This window comes from Nycticebus coucang, chromosome 24, assembly GCF_027406575.1.
Source record: "Nycticebus coucang isolate mNycCou1 chromosome 24, mNycCou1.pri, whole genome shotgun sequence".
NCBI lineage: Eukaryota > Metazoa > Chordata > Mammalia > Primates > Lorisidae > Nycticebus > Nycticebus coucang.
In genome coordinates, this window is record NC_069803.1 from 28,958,148 (window position 1) to 28,978,669 (window position 20,522).

The 20,522-nt window shown below is 50.0% G+C and overlaps 1 protein-coding gene across 1 annotated transcript in view; it reads right to left on the reverse strand.

The window, feature by feature from the left end:
* Window positions 1-442: 442 nt before the first annotated feature.
* The window catches only part of XKR6 (XK related 6), a 205,414-nt gene continuing 185,334 nt past the window's right edge, over window positions 443-20,522 (reverse strand). Inside the window, exon 3 of the mRNA XM_053578447.1 lies at window positions 443-3,197. Within this exon, the coding sequence (XP_053434422.1) occupies window positions 2,236-3,197 (962 nt within the window). The 3' untranslated portion in view covers window positions 443-2,235. The remainder of the gene's footprint in view (window positions 3,198-20,522) is intronic.

Here is a 20,522-nt window from a genome sequence, read left to right on the forward strand (position 1 = left end):
GGGCTCCTCCTCGTCCTCCCTTCCCCGCAGGGGACCCCCGACTTAGGGACGGGAAGAGGACAGCACTGCAAAGCTTAGGAAGGACACAGAAGTCAAAGGGATCCAAAAAATACCCAATGAAATTTGAAACGCGTTTAAAAAAAGGAGGGGGAGGAGGGGGCAGGGAGGAGAAGCCTCTGTATAATAATTTTTTAAAAAAGAAACCCCACAAACATAAAAAATAATTCTTCAGTTTTTGAACTTCTCTTAAGAATAGTTTGATGTGAGGTCTTGCACCCTAAATAGTTATATTTGGAATTTTTTTAAAAAATCGCAACTACACACAACAAAGACTAACAGTATTTACTTAAAAATATTGTGTGTGTATATATATATTTTATATATATATATATATCTTTTTGTGATTTTTTTTCTTTTCCTTTTTTTTGGGAGGGGGTGTGTGTGTGCCCAAGTTGGGATACAATGGGATTGAAACGATCAATGCCCTAGAACAGAAATATTCCTTAAAGGAGCAATGCTTTTAGACAAATTTTTTTGAAATGGTTAAACATACTTGCAACACCTCCAGAAATTCAACTTGGTACAATGAGAAAATAAATGGTTGAATCAAATTCTCACCGAAACCACACGGCCTCTGAGACCGGAATCTGCTGCTGGTGTGAGTCTTGCTACACAGATGGGCTTGTGGGCCGGCCCCTTCCCACCCTGGCCCTCCCCGGCCCTCCAATCTCCACTCAATCAAGCCGGAACCAGAGTCCTTATATTGGTTTTATGTATTTCTGGCAAGACCGTGCAGCAGGAACACACACATACACACATGTGCTATGGGCACACACACACACACACACACACTACACATACAAAATTTCCCATTCAACCCAGATGCACCAAGTGAGCTGATTTTCAGCCAACCACAATGGTGAAAGACAGAAGCACCAAACAGTCTTTGAAATGGGTCAGTTATTACAATTTGACTTTTTTTATATATGTGTGTGTCTATATATATATATTTTTTTTTCTAGTTTTCCTCTTTGTGTTATTTTTTTTTTAAAAAAGCACAAATGAAAAATGAAGACTTCTTTCCAGATCAATTTAAGGCTTTCCACCAAATGGACAGAAGAGGCCTTATACAATATCACGTGTGATAGATGTATACCATCCACAGCCTTAAAATGATGGAGCAAATCATTTTTGCCAGTCACCGATTTAAGTGTTGTGCCTTTAAATTGATTTTGTTCTTTTTGCTACTATGCTGAGTTTTATTATTACTGATTCTCTTTGATTACATATATGGAGATCTCCTTTGATTTGCTTTAGAATGTCCTGTCCTTATCAAATTATTGGAGTGGCTTTTTGTTTTGTTCTGTTTTGCTTTTCACAGGGAATTAAACAGGATTCTTGCTAGGTGAATGCTAAAATGGCACATTGTCACCTTCAAGTAGCTTTTACAGCCATTTGAGTTTCAAATAGCCCTTGAGCTCCTAGAAGGCTCTGTGAAAAGGGGCAGAAGAGGAGGGAGGGGGTCTGAAAAGAGGGAAGGGTTTCTATGCCTTTGCTTTTGGTAAATTTGTTTTCTTCAATACAAATAATCAGATCGGAAGAATAACTGCTTTGTGTTGGATTTGTTGGTTGGTTTTTGTTTTATTTCTAGATTTGTTTCATTTGATTCTTTAATTTCCCCTCTCCTGGTGAAAAAAAAAATCACCAGAGAGTTTTGCACGAGAAAACATGACAGTACTTAATGAAACTCAGCACCTAAGGGCATAAGGCAGTTGAAGGTTTTTTGTTTGTTTGTTTGTGTTTTGTTTTGTTTTGTTTTGTTCTTTCAATCAGCACCAATCCTGTAAATGATCTATACTTGGTGTAAGATATAAAACTTTTTTTCTTTTGGAGTGGAGACAACGCCTCCCTCTCCACCCTATGAACCATAGTGTGGGATTTTTTTCAATACTGTTTATGTGTAAAAAACAAAAGAAAAAAGTTTTCTTTTTGTTTTTACTTACAAAACATAGAGAATATCTTTGTACACATACAGCGACTGGAAAGAAAGCTTATCTGAAGGGGTTGTGACTTACTAATTTTTTTTTTTTGTAGTGGTGGCGTGTTGGTGGTGGTGGCGTGTTGGTGGCGGTGGTGGTTCTGTGTGTTAGAGGAAGGGAGGGTTATATTTCTTGCAAGCGGTGTTTACCGCAAACCAAACTTAAGGTCCCCTTCTCAACTTGGGTCAAGATGCTCCTAGAGTGAAGACTCATACTGTAGCAACTCATAGAGGAGCGGTCCATCTCGATATCGAATGCCTACTGCGGTCGGGGTCACATACTGTAGGATGTTAATAGTCCTTCTCAGCCTCCTGTCTACAAAATGAGCATCCCAAGCTGGGTATCTCTTTCTTGGCATGTCAATCTTAATGAGGGGCCCTTCTGGGTAAGGACGCCCTGTTGGGGTAGGGGGCCCCATGGGTCTCACTTGGAAAACGGGCAAGCAAGTGTCAGCCATGAGATCCTCCTGTTGTTCCGTTACAGCTCTGGTGGGCGTAACCTGGGTCCCCCGGTACCCAGGGGTCTGAGGCGCCATGGGCTCAACATCGGGGGGCAAAGGGATGCCCCAGAGCAGCTCGGCACAACAGGAGCTGGCAAAGATCTTAGCTCGTGGCCCCATGGGATGCAGCACACCATAGTATAAGAGCATCACTGCGATCCCAGCCACAAAGCTAATAAAGACACAACACAGTGCTGGCACCGCATAGGAGTCAGTGGTCTCCGGATTTCTGTAAAAATACCAAAGGAACGTCAAGGCAGCATTCTCAGTCAAGACTATCGTGTAATACGCAAACATTCGATATCGAGTCCGCCCTTCCTTGACGTTAAACCAGCAGAAGATGTACACAATCCCTACCACCATGTTGAAGAGGATCTCTTCCCACTTGGACATGCAGAAGTCGGTCCCGCCATGGATGATCCAGAAGGCCATGGCGCACCAGTGGACCACCACGAAGATCCCAAAGTAGAGCTGGAAGATGGAAGCAAAGAGGGCAAAAGAGATCACTCGGGATGAGATGGTGAAGAGGCGCCAGAAGAGGTGCAGGAGGGCCCCTCTGTAGCTCATGCTCTTCTTGTCGTCCCGGGAGTCCCGCAGCAGCTTGTGATAGGAGGCTAGCACCCAAGCCAGGGACATGAGGGAGGTCACAGAGGAGACACCTGTGAGAGACACAAACCCACACAGTCAACACCGTGGGCCTGGACCGTGGGGGCAGCTGGGCTACGGGCTGAGGAGACGCCCACCGCACATGTGATCTACAAGAGCAGGGAGAAAGACATACAAAGTCAGGAACCGGACTCTGAGAGCACAGCTTTTCCCGAAGTTTAGAGATCCAATTCTGATTCCGCAGCCTCATTTGGAACTTCCAGAGCTCAAGAGTCAGGCTGAGGCTGTGGTGCCGCACCGGGCTAGCATGAGGAATCTTAAGGAATCATAGGCTCACATGATCCTATGGCAAACAGATGTCCTTGTCACCAGCAGCCTTGCTCTCAGAGGAGCCCTAGAAGGGACTGCCAATCATGAAGACCAACAGCCCCATTCCATTCCATGGGGCTTACTCACTGCCCCGAGTTCCATGCTGTTGTTCTGAGAAATGCTGGACTCACTCCTTTGCCTCTTCCTCATCTCACTCAGGGTCCCTAAGGAGCCCATTTCTGAACCTTCTTCCATTTAGCTTCTCCCACATCTACCACCTGAGACCCTCAATACCAAGGATGCAGAGATACTCCACCCCTTTTGCTGGCTGCCTTTCTTATTGATTCTGGTCTCACTTGGCCTCTCTATAGTATCTGTTCCTTTCTCCAACCTCTGCTCAAAATTCTCTTTGGCCTGGACTTGAGAGGCCCTGTCCTTCTCTGGCTTTCCTCCAAGTTCAACAGCAGTGGCTCATGCTCTGAGGGAACCTCTCTGCTGGCTGGTTTGGTGAGGCCTCCAGGGCCTCTGCACTTGACTCTGTGTGTGTGTGGGGGGGTGAGGTTACCTCCCTCCCGCAGGCAAATTTTCAGAGTTTGAAAGTGTCCATTTCCAAATGACCATGAATCACTAAAAAGTAATTTTATTTCTAACTCTATTTGATATTTGTAAGTAAACCAAGTAAAACATAATCAACAGTTAGAGCAGTCTCTCCAAATCTGCCCATGAATGACCAGTCATTGGCCATTGTACAATCTCCTCCCAACCAAAGTTCCCCCAGAATCTGCCCTTGACTCCTCACAAGCTGAAGTTCCTCCAACCTATCTATGTAGAGCCTCTTCTGTTGGTCCTTTCCCCTAAAATTTCAGAACTGAATGCAATGAAATGCAACTAGAGGTCTGAACGCCATCCCTCTGGCAACACTCTTCTCACCAACTGCCCTGCCTTCCCACAGAGTTCAATTCCCCTAGGACATTCTTCCAGGCTGAAATCAAAGTTATCCAGTTGTTTTCTCTCTTAAGCTCCAAAATCAGATCCAGAACTCTCATTCATCAAGAGACTAAATACCCACTGCCCCGACCTCTATGCTCTTGGGCCCCGTTTACCTCCCCACACTTGTCCAAACCCCAGTGAAGGTGCAAAATTCTCTGCCACGCGATAACCTCCCATCATTTTCTCTGCCTCACCTGCCACACAAAGCACCCCAGTCATCTCAGGTGGACATTCAGAGTCCCAGCTTGCAGAACAATATGTACAATAACAAACGGTCAGCACGGACATAGAAAACACCCAGATGGTTAATTGTTACAATGAACATGTGTCACTTTTGCAATAACAACCAAGATTTAAAACAAAAAAAACAAACAGGGGCAACACGATCCTAATTTCTCCATGGAAACCAATGCTGAAAATGTCTAATGAGCTACTGATGGCAGTTTTCCTCTCGCTTCTCTGGAAAGTTCTGAACTTGACACTGATGTGTCCTGCCATGCTCATGGTACACACACTGCATCTCACCCGCCTTGGCAGAAGTCATGCATGTTAGTCGGCTGAGCTTTGAGAGCCCAGCTATCTTCATGTTGTCTGCTGCATTGGAGCAGGGAGAGGAATGGGTCCTCTTGGGAGTAACATGATTTAGGTTGCAGGTTTCTGGAAAGCAGGAAATATGTGATCATATCTTGCAAGTTTATTCCCAACAGTGGCACACCGCCCAAAAATTTCTTTTAACATCCTTGTGACATCACCACTCTCCAGCTGACCTCATTTCTTAATGTTGATTGTGAGGCAGCCAGTGGGCACCACCATTCCTAGTCATCAGAGGGGGAGCTTTGTGGAAGCTGAGGGGAAGAAGCCTCAGTTTGGGGTTGCTTCTAACAAAGCAAGCTCTCTTTCCCTACTGTCTTCCACTCAGAAGATACTCTCTACTATCTTCTCACAAAGCGAGAAAGAGCAGCTCAGCTCTGGCGGAAGTGTGGCCTACCTGGTTGAATTCTAAGCATGTGTTTGGCCCAACACGGGGGGCATTAGTGAGACCACCCTCAGCCTTCACTGTCCTAACTTCCTCATTCTCTGTGTTGTGACCTGAGCCCCGCCCACACCACATATCAGTTAACAGGAATTCAGACGTTCATCAATCAGAAGTTGCAAGTTCAAATACGATTCTTCTTCATTTTTCCACCTTCCAGGTTGCCTATGCCACTTCTAGATCTGTCACTGGGTTTGGAAGACTGGGGTCCTGCTCCCACCTCACACTCTGGGCCGTGTGGCTCAAACCTCTTTCATCACAGCCGACTGGGCACTGCTGAGGCCCTCGGTTGGGGCTCCTGGAATTTCTCTCTAGGGCACAGCACAAATGCTCCCCAGTGTTGGAAGACATTTCTAGACTAACGGGAGGGCTTGGAAACGGTCCCATGGAAGACTATGATGAGCGCTCCGCCAGGGCGTCTGCTGACAAGCTGATGGCCTGGCTGCTTCTTCCATCTTCTGGATCATCTCTTCTTGGCTTCAGTGAGTTATAAACGGCCATGGGAGAGCTTCCCAGACCATCTGCTTCAACCTGCTCTCCCCCAGGACTCAGAGGTGTAGCAGCAGGTGGCTTGCCCAGAGTCACCCTGAGAACCACTTGAGCACCATCAACCACCTGATCTAGGACAGCGTGTGCTTCCTGCCACACTGTGCTGCCCCCACTCCTCATCCTTCCTCGGTCTGTCCCTCTGTCAGCGCATACTTCCAGAGGCCTCCCAGGAAGCACCTTCCCCAAGGTCATTTGTAAGGAAGGTCATTGGCCTTCTCCAACAGTGGGTACTTATCCTAGTGCCCAGCCACTGGCCTTCAGGGACTTACATGCCAAGACATATCCTTGCCATTGTGGAAGTGCTCTAAGCACAGGGAGAAGGGGAGAGGGAGAACTCCTACCATATGCCCTGTGCACCAGGAAGAGGACCTTTGGCTGGACAGGGCCTGGGGCCGTGAGTTGGGCCTTGCACCCACATTGCACCTGCTCCCATCTCTCTGCCAGCTGCAGGGACAGGGATGGTCCTGTAATAAGGGTGGTCTCTCCACCTCGAGAAGAGACCAGAAAAGCCACGTTAGGACCCCATTGGGGAGCTGAATTTCTCACTAGATGCTCAACAGAGAATGACCCTTGCCCTGTAGGGACTTGGGAACCAACGACAGAGGCATCAGATGGACTTGTTTTCAACCCACCCCTAAGGAACTCGTCTAGACACATCTCTGGCATCAGCCACAGTTATTGTTGGTCAATCAACTAAGTGTCCGTGCTTGGCTACTTCCCCATCATTTCCCTGGACAAAGCCTGTGGCCTCACAAACTCACAGGACTACACAGTGAGTGCAATTCTTCCTCAGAGGGTCACCAGAGAAGGGTGTTGTGTGGCAGTCCCCAAGTTTTGGGGACTCAACTTAGGCACTGGACAGCAGGGACACTCTTGCCTCTGACCCCTCCCTGTCAATGCACTGGCTATTCCTGAGAACACAGCGTGATTCACTAAGCAGTTACCTGCATCATCTTATTTAGAAGGACCCCTGGAAGTTCTTGTTATGGGCTGAATTTTGTCCACCAAAATTCATATGTTGAAGTCCCAGGTCCTCAGAATGTGACCATATTTGGGTGGTCAAGGCAAAACAGGTCACATGGGTGGACCCTAATCCCATCTGACCAGTGTCCTTAAAAGAAGAAGAAATGTGGACATGGATACAGAGAGAGGGACAGCCATGCAGGGACACAGGGAGAAGATGGCCATCCACAAGAAAAGAAGAGAGGCCTCAGGATTAATCAAGGTGTCTCTTAGACGCCTCATCTCCAGACTGTTTAAGCCCCCTAGTCTGTGGCACTTTGTTGCAGGAGCCTGAGCAAAGGAGTGCGATGTGGACAGCATGGAGCACACCTGCTGTCAAGAGGGGGTCCTCAAAGGCTCGCGGTGGGTCTTCCCTCTCCCAGTGGCTCACTGGGAAAATTTCTGTCTTGCCTACAGCCAGCCCACAAGTCAGTCATTCTCCCAGACAAGATCCAAGCCCACAGAAGCTGTGCAGGCCCCTGGGAAAACTCCTGAATGGGCCTGGGAGTATCCTCCATACCCTTCCACTTCCAGCTCCATCACATTCTGAGTTCCAGAGACCAGGCTGGAAATTTCTGAACACTTCACGTTCTCTGTGCCAAGTTCCAGGCAGTGACCTTCACGGCTTACTGCACCCTGGTACAGGTCCAGGGCAGGTTTGCAGCTTGGCCACAGAGCTGACCTTAGGCTGGTGCAGCTGGCTTGGGAAGTCACTAGGCCAGAGCCTTCTTTGGGGGGTCAGGGAGCTGAGAAAGGCCAGGAAAGAGGGCCTTCGGGCTCTGATTGCTGGCCCTGAGGTCTCAGGTTCCAGAAACAGCTTAGACACACCTTATGACCCATGGAGCAGAGTCAGAGGGGCAGTCACCAGGGAAGGTCCAATTTGGTGGCTTTGGTATCCAAGGGTCACTGCTATAGAACTATTGTCAGTTGGAGAACAGAGCAAAAACTGTGCATGTGGGTGCCCCACCAAGGATGGGACTCTCAAATCCAGAGGGAGCAGATGAGGGGTGAGGAAGGGGCGTTAGGAGGTATCACGCAGGGGGAGGCCAGGCCTCAGGGCCAGGCTGGGAGGCAGAGCCTGCACAGGGAGATCCCGGCAGAGCTGCATCCAGGCCCTGCCACATCTCCAGAAAGGGAAGCAGAGGGGCCAGAACCCCTTCCCGGGCAGAATGCAGCACGTGGGCGGAAGGAATGCTCTGAGTTGGCTCTGAGCGACAGTGGCTGGGATCTCTGCAGGGATGTGACTTGCAGAGTGGACTGTACATGCCCAGGCCTGTCCCCGCTTCCTCCACCTTCTGCCAGAGAGTGCCAGCCCAGTACCACTACTGAACACAGAGGGATCTGAAGGGCGGCCGAGGGCAGAGCAGGACAGGAGCAGGGCCCAGCCCTAGCTTCTACCTCTATGTCTCTCCTCCTCCAACCCCCTTGAGGGTGGGCCACTGGCTCCCTCACCACTACCATCCCTACCTGTGACTCCCACACCAACTCCAGCAGAGAGCTCTCGCTTAGGTCCCCAGACTACCCCCAAGGGCAGAATTCTGAGGACTGGGCCTGTGCAACATCTGGGATTGGGATCTGCTCTGTTCTTCACACCCCTTCTTCGCTCTCCCCGATCTCTTTCTGCTCACTGGCTGCCATCTCCCGAGCTCTGTATGGAAGCCTTTTCCTGCCCCTTCCCACCCCATTTTAAAGACGAGGAAACTGAACCTTTAGTTCAGAGACTTGGGCATGGTAACAGCCATATACTCACCTAATTTTGATGGCATTGACCCCAGTGGACTGGGCCCCCATGGATGCACAAAAACAAGACACTTGCTTAGCTGGCGATTTGTCTCCCTGTGTGCCAAGGACAACATCTGCCTCCTTCAACCCTCGCCTCCTTTTGCACTCTTAGGGAAGCTAACATTTGGGGGAACTCCACCATCTGCTCTTCAAACTCCTATTTTGTATTTTCTCCACATTGAGCTCCTTTTAGATGGCAATTCTTCTTTCCATCTGTTAAACTTCCCCTTATCTTCCTACATTTTTTTAAAAGTCCAGTCTCTTCTTGGAGATGTTCCCAGAAAAAGCAAAGGCAGCTGCGTCCACTGTCTCTCTGAGCATAACCAACTGTCTCCTGTCCTCGCTTCCACCCACGAGACATAGTGAGGGAGTGAGATCACAAAGGTGCTGTCCTAAGTAGCAGCAAGAGGAAGAAAACATGAGTCATGATGCCTTCTGTGAGCCAGGCTCCAAGATGTGAAGTCACTTGCCCAAGGTCACACCGTTAGTATGCAAGAGAGCTAAGACTGAAACCTGGGAAGCTTTCATCTCCCAGAGCCAAGGTCAGTGTGTGCTGGAGCTAGCCAATTGTTGTGTTTTCAGGAACTCTGTGGGCTGGCTGATGTCATGTTGCAGGCTTGAAATTGACACAGCAGGAGTATTTACACCACAGAAATTGGTGAGTGCTACCAACCGGAGCTTACACCAGTCCTGCGAAAAGCTGTTTGTTACACATTTACCAGCCCATCTCTGATTAGGACCACCCATCCTTTAAGAGTTTGGTACGTATCTATTCAAATCAAAAGGGCCTACTCCACACTCCAATGCCACACTTCTAGGCAAACCGGTTGACATCTTCAGAGTGGAGCCACTGTCCTCTTGAAGAGTGGACTGCCCGTGCCCAGGCCTGTCCCCACTGCTTCCTCCACCTTGGCTATCAGTCAGTGCTGACAAGAAGGCAACAAAGGCAGCAGTTTCCTTTGTAAAATTTCACTGGAAATACCTTCACAGCAAATAATCTCAGGTCTTACAGATTGGCGTGAATGCAGTCTCCATAAGCGCTGACCTGCTCATCATCCTTGCACTGCTATATTTGGAGAGGGTGTGATCCCCACACAGATTGCCACATACAGCCTCCTAAATGAACCCCTGACATTTCCAGACTGACCTTAGAAAGGGTTAAGTAGAAGAGATGCCGTCCACATCGATGGCCAGAACCCTCAGGACTCACATGTATATGTAGCTGACGAATTAAAAAAAAACTCAAGGTGTAAACGTAAGGAAGGAGGATTGGGATATCTCAGGATACCCCAAATCTGAGAAATTATACCATACCTGGCTGAAGAAAAAGCTCTTTAACATAAGGGAGATGGTCCAAGGGGATGGAATTCAAACCTGGACACTACAGGGATAATTTTTGCTACAGAGTAGCAAGTCTTATCATGGTTTCTATGAAATACCTCTCTGTTGCCCCGAATCCATTTTTTTTAGTTATTATTTTTTAAGAGATGGGGTATCATGCTGCACGCTCATAGCTCACTGCAACCTCAAATTCCTGGGCTCAAGCAGTCCTCCCACCTCAGCCTCCTGGGTAGCTGGGGCTATAGGTGCACACCATTAGGCCTGATTAATTTTTAAAAATTTTTGTAGACATAGGTTCTCATGCTGGTCTCAAATTCTTGGCCTCAAGAAATCTTCCCACCTCAGCCTCCTGAGCAGCTGGGACTACAGATATGAGCCAGCACACCCAGTGGCTAAGCTACAGTATGTCCCTCTAAGTGGTTTCCCATGCCTGGTAGACTGTCAACAGTCACTAATTTTCAATGCCTCTTGCAGGGAAGACATACACGCCCACCCTGCTGAACTCAGGGCTGTGGCCAGTGGACCCGTGAGCACAGGGACAAGTGGTCCTGCCAGGCAGAAGGGCACACTGCCCATGCTCCAAGAAGAGGCTCCTCCACAGGGACCTGAGATGGGCAGTAACAAGCATGAAGTAAATCAAAATAGTGTGAGGCTGCTGAGATCATGCAGGTGTTCTGAACTGCAACACAGCCTCGCTGATGCCATGTCACCCCAGGCAAAAGCCCTGGTCCTTAGCAGGGCCTGCAGGCCCTATGTGACTTAGGGGTGATCTGTAGTTCCCTGTGTAACCTGTCTGACTCCACCTCCCAGATGTCCCTGCCTCTGATGGGTTCAAATATAAGCTCTTGTGGTATCAAGGCCACCATCACTTCCCCTTTACCCTCTCCAAGGTTCCCTCACGCTGCCCCTCAGACATCCCCCATCTCAGGGCCTTTGCACCTACTATTCCCTCTGCCTGAAATGCTCTTCCCAGTAGCCACATGTCTTTACACAAATGTCACCTTCTCACTGACACCTTCATGCAAAGATCAGCTTCTCCACCCAGCCATCACCTTGTACCAGACTTAAAACTGCAACCTCCTGCTCTGATTTCCATGTGGCCTCACCACAGTTCACCATGGGAACACCATGGTGACAGCATTAAGAGATGATGAGGCCACGACGGCTCTGTCCCCTGAGTGCATTAGTGCAGTTAACTCAAGAGTTTAGTTATCAAGAGTAGGTTCCTAGGAAAACGAGGAGTTTGGCCCAATGTCTCTCATTCCCTCTCTCAAAACAATACAGATTCATCATACACTCTTGAAGGTCAAATCTGAAAAGAGTTTTACTGGTCTGAAATCAAGCTGTCAGCAGGGCTGTGCTCCCATTGGAGACGCCAGGGCAGAATCTGCTTCCTAACTTTCCTGGCTTCCGGCGCCATCTGCATTCCTTGGCTCACAGCCCCTTCATCCAGCTTCAACACCATCAGTGCAGCATCTTCCAGTCTCTCTTCTGGCTTCCCCTGTCACTTTGCCTTCTGTCCCTCTGAACTCTGCCCCCTTCTTGTAAGGATCCCTGTAATTATATCAAGTGTAACTGGATGATCCAGAATAATCTCCCTATCTCCTAATTCTTAATCACATCTGCAAAGTCCCTTTTGCCTATAATAGGGCATATAAGTTCAGGGCTTAAGAGGTGGACATTTTGGGGGACCATATTTAACCTTCAATACCCACAACTGTCCATCTAATAGCAGGACACAAGTTCTCAGCCAACGTGGTTTTGCCCCTTAGGGGTCATTTGGCAATGTCTGGAGACATTTTTGGTTATCAGAACGTGGGATGCAGGTGCCACTGGCACCTGGTGGGTGGAGGCCAGAGACACTGCGGAGCATTCTGCAGTGCACAGCCCAGCCCCTCCAACAACAAGGAATGATCGTCCCCAGATGTAAGAGCACTGAGGGCATGACGCCCTGCAACAGCGTCTTCCTATTTCCTTAATGCTCTCTATAAATTGAAAACAAACTGTGAACCCGGCTGTGTCTAATAGCTGCAGCTTTAGACCTTGTAAAGAGTCCTCCTGAGAAGTGGTGGATACCCTGGAAGAGGCCCGCGGGGTACAGAGGCAGAGACCTTAGGAAGGCCACACAGACAGAGTCTCTCTGGCTCTGATAATGGGTGGCCAGTTTCTAAAAAGCCACCCTCTCTCCCTTCAGCACTGTTCCCCAAGTGCATTTCTCCTATGGCTACAGAAGAGCAGGACACAGGGGAAAGACCACCAGGCTGTCCTGAGCAGCCCACCATGGGAACATGTCCTGCCACAGAAGGTACCAGACCTCCCTTCAAGGAGCTTCAAGGTCAAAGCCCAGCACTGGAAGGGCCCCGCAGGAAGAAAGCTAAATCCAGCCTCCGTTTTACTTATCTCTTCTTTCTACGATGCTGTCAGAGATATTAAAATACCATCTTCACAGCCAGCTGCATAAAGGCAAACTTTAGAGATTCTATAACAAATGTCAGCTACTCAGCTGGCGTGGCCCAAGTCTCAAGGATGCCTGGATCCTGGCTGGCCTGTGCGCAAGGCCGTCTGCTGGCTCTGGAGAGTTCCAGGGAATCTGTTCTCACTGTGGAGAGAACATCAGACTGGGCTCTGTATGCCGCAGCTCCCACAGTGACTGCCTTTGGACAGAGGTGGTGAGACGCCAGGAGGGACATGGCCCGGTGCACACAGGCCTGCTCGGGTCCAGTTACCTGGTCTCAGGCAACTGCACTGACTCTCTGAGCTGCAGTTTATTGTTTGTGATCCATGGGTTAAAATACAGATTTTGAGTATTCAAGGAGTTATGACTAAAAACGCGTAGGCACATCTTTAGTACTGTACACACACAGGCACGCGTGCACACACACACACATACACACATATGGGTCTCTCTGTACAAAGAGAGTGTACATAGATACACAGAGAGTGCCCCCAAAATGTACACACATTTAAGATGGGGAAAACTGTATTACATTTGTAATACTCAAGACACGTTTGACTGCAATTACAACCTTTTACATCAGGATATATTGAGTATTACAATTTTAATATAGTTTTTTTCCTTTCTTAAAGTGTGCGTACATATTTTTGGCATCCTATACATACACGTGCACCCACGCCCTCTCTCTCTGTATATATGTACACATTTAATATCTATTTGAAATTATTCATATATTTACTTGCTCTTACTGGTCTGCACTAAAGTGTAAGCCCCAGGAGCGCAGAGACCTCGTCCCAGGGTCTAGCGCAAGGGCCCCACAGCATCCTCTGTGAGTAGCTCAGACAGTCAGGATCACTCCCAGTTTGTAAAGGAGAAAATGAGGCTCAGGGAGGCTTGCCATCATTCTTGCCCTTCAGCCCGTGGCTCAGCCACGAGTGCCCTGGAAACACTGGACTGCCAGGGGAAATGACCTTGAGCCTCAGTGGGGACGAAGGCCAGGTGTGCCTTCACAGAGAGAGCCACAACACCAGACACCACTGATGAGGGGCTTCCTCTGTGCCCTCCTCCTAACCCCTCTCAGGCAGGTGCTATCGCCCTGGTCCCCAGGCACCAACCCCGAGGCCCTGAGAGGAGGAGGGACCTGCACATTGGATGTGGCAGATGTGCAGAGCTGCTGTGCTCAGCCAGGCGCTGGTGGCTTCTAGTGGGCAGCTCCACACAGAGCTGCTGTGCCCAGCCAGGCCCTGGTGGTCTCTAGTGGGCAGCTCCACACAGAGCTGCTGTGCTCAGCCAGGCACTGGTGGCCTCTAGTGGGCAGCTCCACACAGAGCTGCTGTGCTCAGACAGGCCCTGGTGGCCTCTAGTGGGCAGCTCCACACAGAGCTGCTGTGCTCAGACAGGCCCTGGTGGACCCCAGCGGGGAGCTCCACAGAGAGCTGCTGTGCTCAGACAGGCCCTGGTGGCCTCTAGTGGGCAGCTCCACACAGAGCTGCTATGCTCAGACAGGCCCTGGTGGCCTCTAGTGGGCAGCTCCACACAGAGCTGCTGTGCTCAGCCAGGCGCTGGTGGCCTCTAGTGGGCAGCTCCACACAGAGCTGCTGTGCTCAGACAGGCCCTGGTGGCCTCTAGTGGGCAGCTCCACATAGAGCTGCTGTGCTCAGACAGGCCCTGGTGGCCTCTAGTGGGCAGCTCCACACAGAGCTGCTGTGCTCAGACAGGCCCCCGTGGACCCCAGCGGGGAGCTCCACACAGAGCTGCTGTGCTCAGACAGGCGCTGGTGGTCTCTAGTGGGCAGCTCCACACAGAGCTGCTGTGCTCAGCCAGGCCCTGGTGGCCTCTAATGGGCAGATCCACACAGAGCTGCTGTGCTCAGACAGGCGCTGGTGGTCTCTAGTGGGCAGCTCCACACAGAGCTGCTGTGCTCAGACAGGCCCTGGTGGCCTCTAGTGGGCAGCTCCACACAGAGCTGCTGTGCTCAGACAGGCGCTGGTGGTCTCTAGTGGGCACCTCCACACAGAGCTGCTGTGCTCAGACAAGCCCTGGTGGCCTCTAGTGGAGAGCTCCACACAGAGCTGCTGTGCTCAGACAAGCCCTGGTGGCCTCTAGTGGGGAGCTCCACACAGGCTGTCAACAGTACAGGCAGAGAAGGGCTCCAAATGCTAGCTCAGTCACTGCCAGTGAGGGCTGAGGATGAGGGGACAGAGGGGGTCCCAGAAGCAGCAGGAGGGTGGGATGGATTCAGGACGTGTGGTCTGCGCTAGGGCCTGGAATCCACATGGGACACAGGTCTGGGCCAAGCCTTGACTTGGTGGCCATGGGGTGAATTCTGGATCCTTAGAACTCTCCTCGATGTCCCAACCAGCCCTATACCTCGAACTGAACCTGGAATGGACTGGATCTCTGGGGGTGAGCTTTACATATGACAAGCCAGGCTCAGAGCACGTGACCTGTCCATGATTTACAGAAGTGGCACCACTCACAGGGACGTGCCAGGTGTCCAGTTGAGGTCTCTTCCTGAGCAGTGGGTCCCCCACACTGAGAGGGGCAGATGCTGTTTGTGAAACTCCTTGGCTCTGCTCCCTGGGAATCAGACGGGATAGAAGATCATTTGAAGAAGATCTTTTGAAGATCATTGAAGAAGATCTTTTGAAGATCATTGAACTCAGTCCTTTCTGGGTTAGAAGTGCCTAGGAAGCAGCACACTCTTGACTGTGTCTGATGTGACCATCCCACCTGACAATGAAATTGTGCTGCCCAGAGGTTGCTGAGGTTTCCCTACTTCTCTTCCTGACAGTCATGGCTGACCAGGGCTGGAAAGGGCCTCCGGAGGACCTCCTGCCCAAGAAGACAAGGCAGGAGATTTGTCCACTCTCTCTCACTGTCCTAGCCCAGAGGGCCCCTGGGTGGCACCCCTCAACCAGGGCTTCCTCATGAGGGAATGAAGGGGCAAAGACCTCAAAGACCTCAAGACCACCCCTGGGGCTGGCGAGGCTGTCTGCACAGAAGCCCCAGGCCCAGTGCACACTGGGGTTCCTCCAGCGGTGCCCCCCAAATACTAGAGGTTCCCCGCTTGCTCAAGGCCTTTGCTCTGGGAGGTTCCCCTTCCTGGGACACGTCCCCCCAGATCTCTGACAGCCTGCCCTCTGCCCCCGTACATCTCAGCCCCAAGCTCGCCCCAGCAAACCCTCCCTGTTTTCCCCGTTGGAAACTGCACACGGTTCCACTTCCCTCCCACCCTCTCTTTCCGGCTTACTCTTTTCCTCCATTGTTTTCTAATAAGTAAAATAAAATTTGCTTCCACTTAGTGCCTGTCTCTATAAGAAACACTAGTTCCATGAGAACAGAGTTTTCTCTCTTTTGTTTCAAATTGTATCTGTCCCTAGCTCCTAGATCTGTGCGAGGCACATAGGTGATCAATAAGTAATAATTAAAGAAGTAACTAAGTAGCTCAATTTCAGCAACTGCTCAGGTTTTTGAGCTTGCTGCCCTCATTGCCTCCTCTGGTGAAGCCAGTGTGCTCATCCGTGCCGACTCAGAGGCCTGCACTAACGTCCGCCTTTGCTCCAGCCTTCCACGGTCAAACATTTCCGGGTGGCTGATAACCTTCTCATCTGGCTTAACTGTAATGAAGCTCACTTCGTCTACCTCTCTCCTATTTTTCCTGATGCTTGAACACCGCTCACCTCGCCTGTTGTTAGAGACAACCTCAGCACATGGTCCCAGAACAGTCTGCGGATTCAAGCCAAACTGATGCAGAGCAAGAGTCAGAGTCTCTGTCTAAAATCTTTGTGAATTCTGTTTCACAGGGAAATATTTTACGGTGACATTTAACAAGACGCCATTTGGAGCTCGGAGAAGGACTGTGCACTGGAGTTGGCTGAGCCGGCAACTCTGTGGTTTCTCCAGAGGAGAAAAGGCAGCACCAAGCTGGAGAGAGGCCACCATTGGAGTCAGCGGGAGAGGCCGAGCTGTGCTCTGGCTGGAGAAGGCAGGCTGGTCTTTGAGTGTCTCTCTCCAGTATTACTGTAAGTGAAAATACAAGAAGGCCAGAAAAAGCGGGGAGAGAGAAGGGAGAAGAACTGTCCGCTTCTTCTTTTATCACGGCCAAGACTCAGAAATGTGACAAGCATTGGGGATGGGGGTGGGGAGGGCACACTTGCTGGCAAATCTGTGTGCCACTAGGTCAGAAAGCCCAGGGCACATCTCAGAGGAGACCAACCCCAGATGGGCACTGGCTGGGCTGAGTCAGGAGGAGGGCTCTGCTCAACTAGGGCTGCCAAGGCTGCGCTGGAGCACTGGTGAGGGGCCAGGAGCATGGAAACTCCCTGCAACTTTGGGCAAGGTGATTCATTACCCATGTTTGAAGCAGGGATCTGATGTTTTAATAACAAGTTTTCCTTCTCATTTATGAGAAAACGGAGCGGGATATTCATGACCCTGGGGTCAAGCACAGATTCAGCGCCTTCAGCTGACACAGCCAGGTCACCACTGCTTCCCAGGTAGCAGCTTCATCCTATTTTAACCAAGATCCAAGGGTTGAAGCCATCATCTTTTGTGTCCTAGATGCAAAGGGTGACAGTTAATGTCTATCTGAATAGGACTGGAAAGAGATCAGAAAGCATTTCTCACATAGGAAAAAAGAAACCTCCCAAGAGGACAGGGGTGGAAATCTTTCATTGTGGGAAGAGGAAAGAGGAGGAGCCGTCCAATTTATCCAACCGGGGAGAGCCCCACCTGAGGACCAGAAGTGGGTGACTCCCCACAGCAGGAAATCTGCTCAGGGAGACCACATGTGGGAGCCGGTGGTGCTGCCACGGCTGCTCCCCGTGAAGCGCTTGCTTGCGGGGTTGGAGCTGGAGAGAGAGGCACAGACATTTCAGCTTAATGGGAGCAGAGAAAAGCAAATGAACACCCAGATGCCCTCAGAGCTCTTGCAAGAAAAAGCAGCAAACGTGAAGCTCAAGTACAAGTCCCCGGAAGGGCTTATAATGTAAAAGAGCCAGAAAGTGAAGCTGAGAAAGAAGACAACTAGGGGGGACGCGGGCACCAAAGAGACAGAAAGAGAGACCCCTAATTGTATCCCAGAGCTCAATGTTTGTTTAAAGGAAAACCAATGTTTAAATGTGGGATTTACTATTTTCTCAGGTTTCCCTGCCTTCACAAAGGTGCTTGTTCAAATGCACAGTTGGTTCTGATGTCTGAGGCTGCAGATGGCTGGGGAGGTGAGTAGCTTCCCTGGCCCTTCATGACAACCAAATAGTTATACTGTGCTCACTTTACAGATGAGAAAATCCAGGTAGGAAATTAACTTTCCCCGGGTCATAAAATCCATCCATGGTGCATGGTGGAACCAGAGTTTGCACACAGCTCTGTCTGACCCCTCCTGCCATACCAGATGACTTTTTAAACCCTGTCGTAACCCACAGTACTAGACACACCTTGGCAGACTCAGAATTACACAGTTGAGGGTAAATATGACATGTCAGAATTATATACTCCCTTTGTATCTTTTTTTAATCTTCATTCAAACTTTTAAGACATCAAGTATAACAGAGACTCTGTCAAAATGTCCAAACGCCTCTGCCATAGCATCTGCATGGCATATTATTATTATTTTGCTTAAGTCCATCTTGCAAGCTGATTTGTTATTCTGTTAACCCAGCAACTGGTGAGGAATAGAGGGTAGAGGGATGGCATTAGCAAATCCCATTAAAAGAACAGCCATAGCATTAGTGTTCTTTCTGACCAACTGAATGTGGACGGGGGTCACGAAGCCTCTAAAGCAAGGCCAGCTGGCCATGATCTCACTAGTGAAGCCCGGAGTCCAAATCAGAAAATGCATTTACAATAAATGCACCACCACCATGACAGGCAGCCACAGAGTGAGCCACATGATGTTTAATGCTCATCGCAACCTTCTATGGTAAGCCACTAAATCAGGCCCATATTAGAAATGAGAAAACTGAGAAACAAAGGCTCAGTGACTTGCCAGAGGTCAGAGAGCTGTTGAGTAGCAGGGTGAGCACCACGCCTGCTTCCCACACCCCTGCCCTCCTTGCACACAACTGGCCGAGAGAGGCCACACTACCAACAGGTCCCCTCCAAGTCCACAGATTTTCTTTCTCCCCTTTCAAGTTCTGATACATAAGCTGATTTTCTTAAAGCTTATACATTTCCCATAGCTTTTCATGGGGAAAGAAGGCAAAGGCATCTATGAACATAACAGACTCTTCTGGAGACAGGAGGCACTTAGCAGTTGTGTGCGATGAAGACACCAGGCTCTGCAGAGGCAGCCTGTGCTCCGCGACCACCAGTACCCCTTCTTCTCGTAACCCCCCAGCACTGCAGACCCCGTCCTAGGCTTAGGGACTCACAACCCAGCAGCAATGGTCATCACTGACCTCTGTGTAGCACAGCAGTTCCCAAATGTATTGAAGCACAACATCCTATTTCAGAGAACTTCTGTTCTGCATTTGAACAAACCTGGGGAAATGCCCACCTGACCCTTGAGCATTTGGCCCAAAATTTGGGCACATGGGAAAGAAAAGCCAGGAGGAGCTTCCCAGGGCAGCATGGCCCCTTATCAGCACCAGCTCTTTCTTACAGACCATGGCCTCAGTAGGCCCTCACATGCAAGAACGTTAGGAAGCAACACCCATCCACTGCTGCTTGTGGACACCCACTGACTTTGCTTGCCAAGGCATTCACAGCCAGACCTCTACATTCACAATCTGAGAAACTATTATGTGGAGTACAGGCTCATCAAGGGGGCTGGGATAGGGATGACCCAGAACGCCAGAAAGGGAGCAAAATCTTCCTGGGGCCCAGCCCATGCAAGTCACCCCACGGGGCCCTGGAAATGATGACCACAGCCCCCTAGAGACTTGTGGGGCTCGACCTGTACATTACATCATTGCTTCCCCTGACAGTGAGGTATTGTTATTCTCTCTCCAAATATACCAAGGAGGAAAGGGGGCATGACAAGGTGAAGGTCCAAAATCACAGCCGGGTATAAGTGGTGAGCAGGCCCCGAGTCACCTGTATGTCACTTTGCCACCTGCCTCATCTGTTTGGGGTTTTGGAATCTGGCCAAAGATTGGGAAGAAGATGGAAGGAGGAATAGTTTGGCAGTCTTGGTGGTACAGAGTGGGGAGGATTTGAAACTGAAACAGCAAAGGGCAGTTTAGATAAGAAGAGTCTGACATGGTTTAAACGTGTCCCCTTCAAAACTCAGGTGTGATAGCATTAGGGGTGGGCCTTTAGGAGGTGATCAGGCCATAAGGGCTCCTCCCTCATGGATGGAATTAAGGCCCCAAAGAGACTTTGCACAGCACATGCAGCTAGCTTGCCCTTCTGCCTTCTACCATGTGAAAACAAAGCCTTCTCCCTCTCCAGAGGATGCAGCCCTCACCAGACAGCTGAATCTGCTTGTGCCTTGATCTTGAACTTCCCAGCCTCCAGTCTAAGACATTTTGTTATAGCAGAACAAACAGACTGAGATAGCATGTCACACACAGTAGGGTTGGTTTTGAGACAAGGCCTCAGAAGGGAGAGAAAGGCGCCCCTCTGCAGATCCAGCAAATCTGCCTATAAGAGCATCATTGCCTTGGGCTGGGGAGTAGCAGCCCTAGGTATTCAAGGGCAGGTTGGGTGTGAAGTATTCACTGAGCAGCAGGGAGCTCACGGCACCAGACACTGCCCTGTCACTGGGCACCTCATCCTGGCAGCAGGGGCCATTGCCCAGGGGGGTCTCAATTCTATGAGGGCTCCTTGGAGATTGGATTGGTAGATGCACATTTCATGGACACCCCCATGACACTGGTCTTGCTCCAGAATCAATCAGGGAGGGAATCTCTCAGTGCTGAGAACAAGAGATGCTGTCTGAACTGCCACACACTGTCCATGGATGGCTAATGC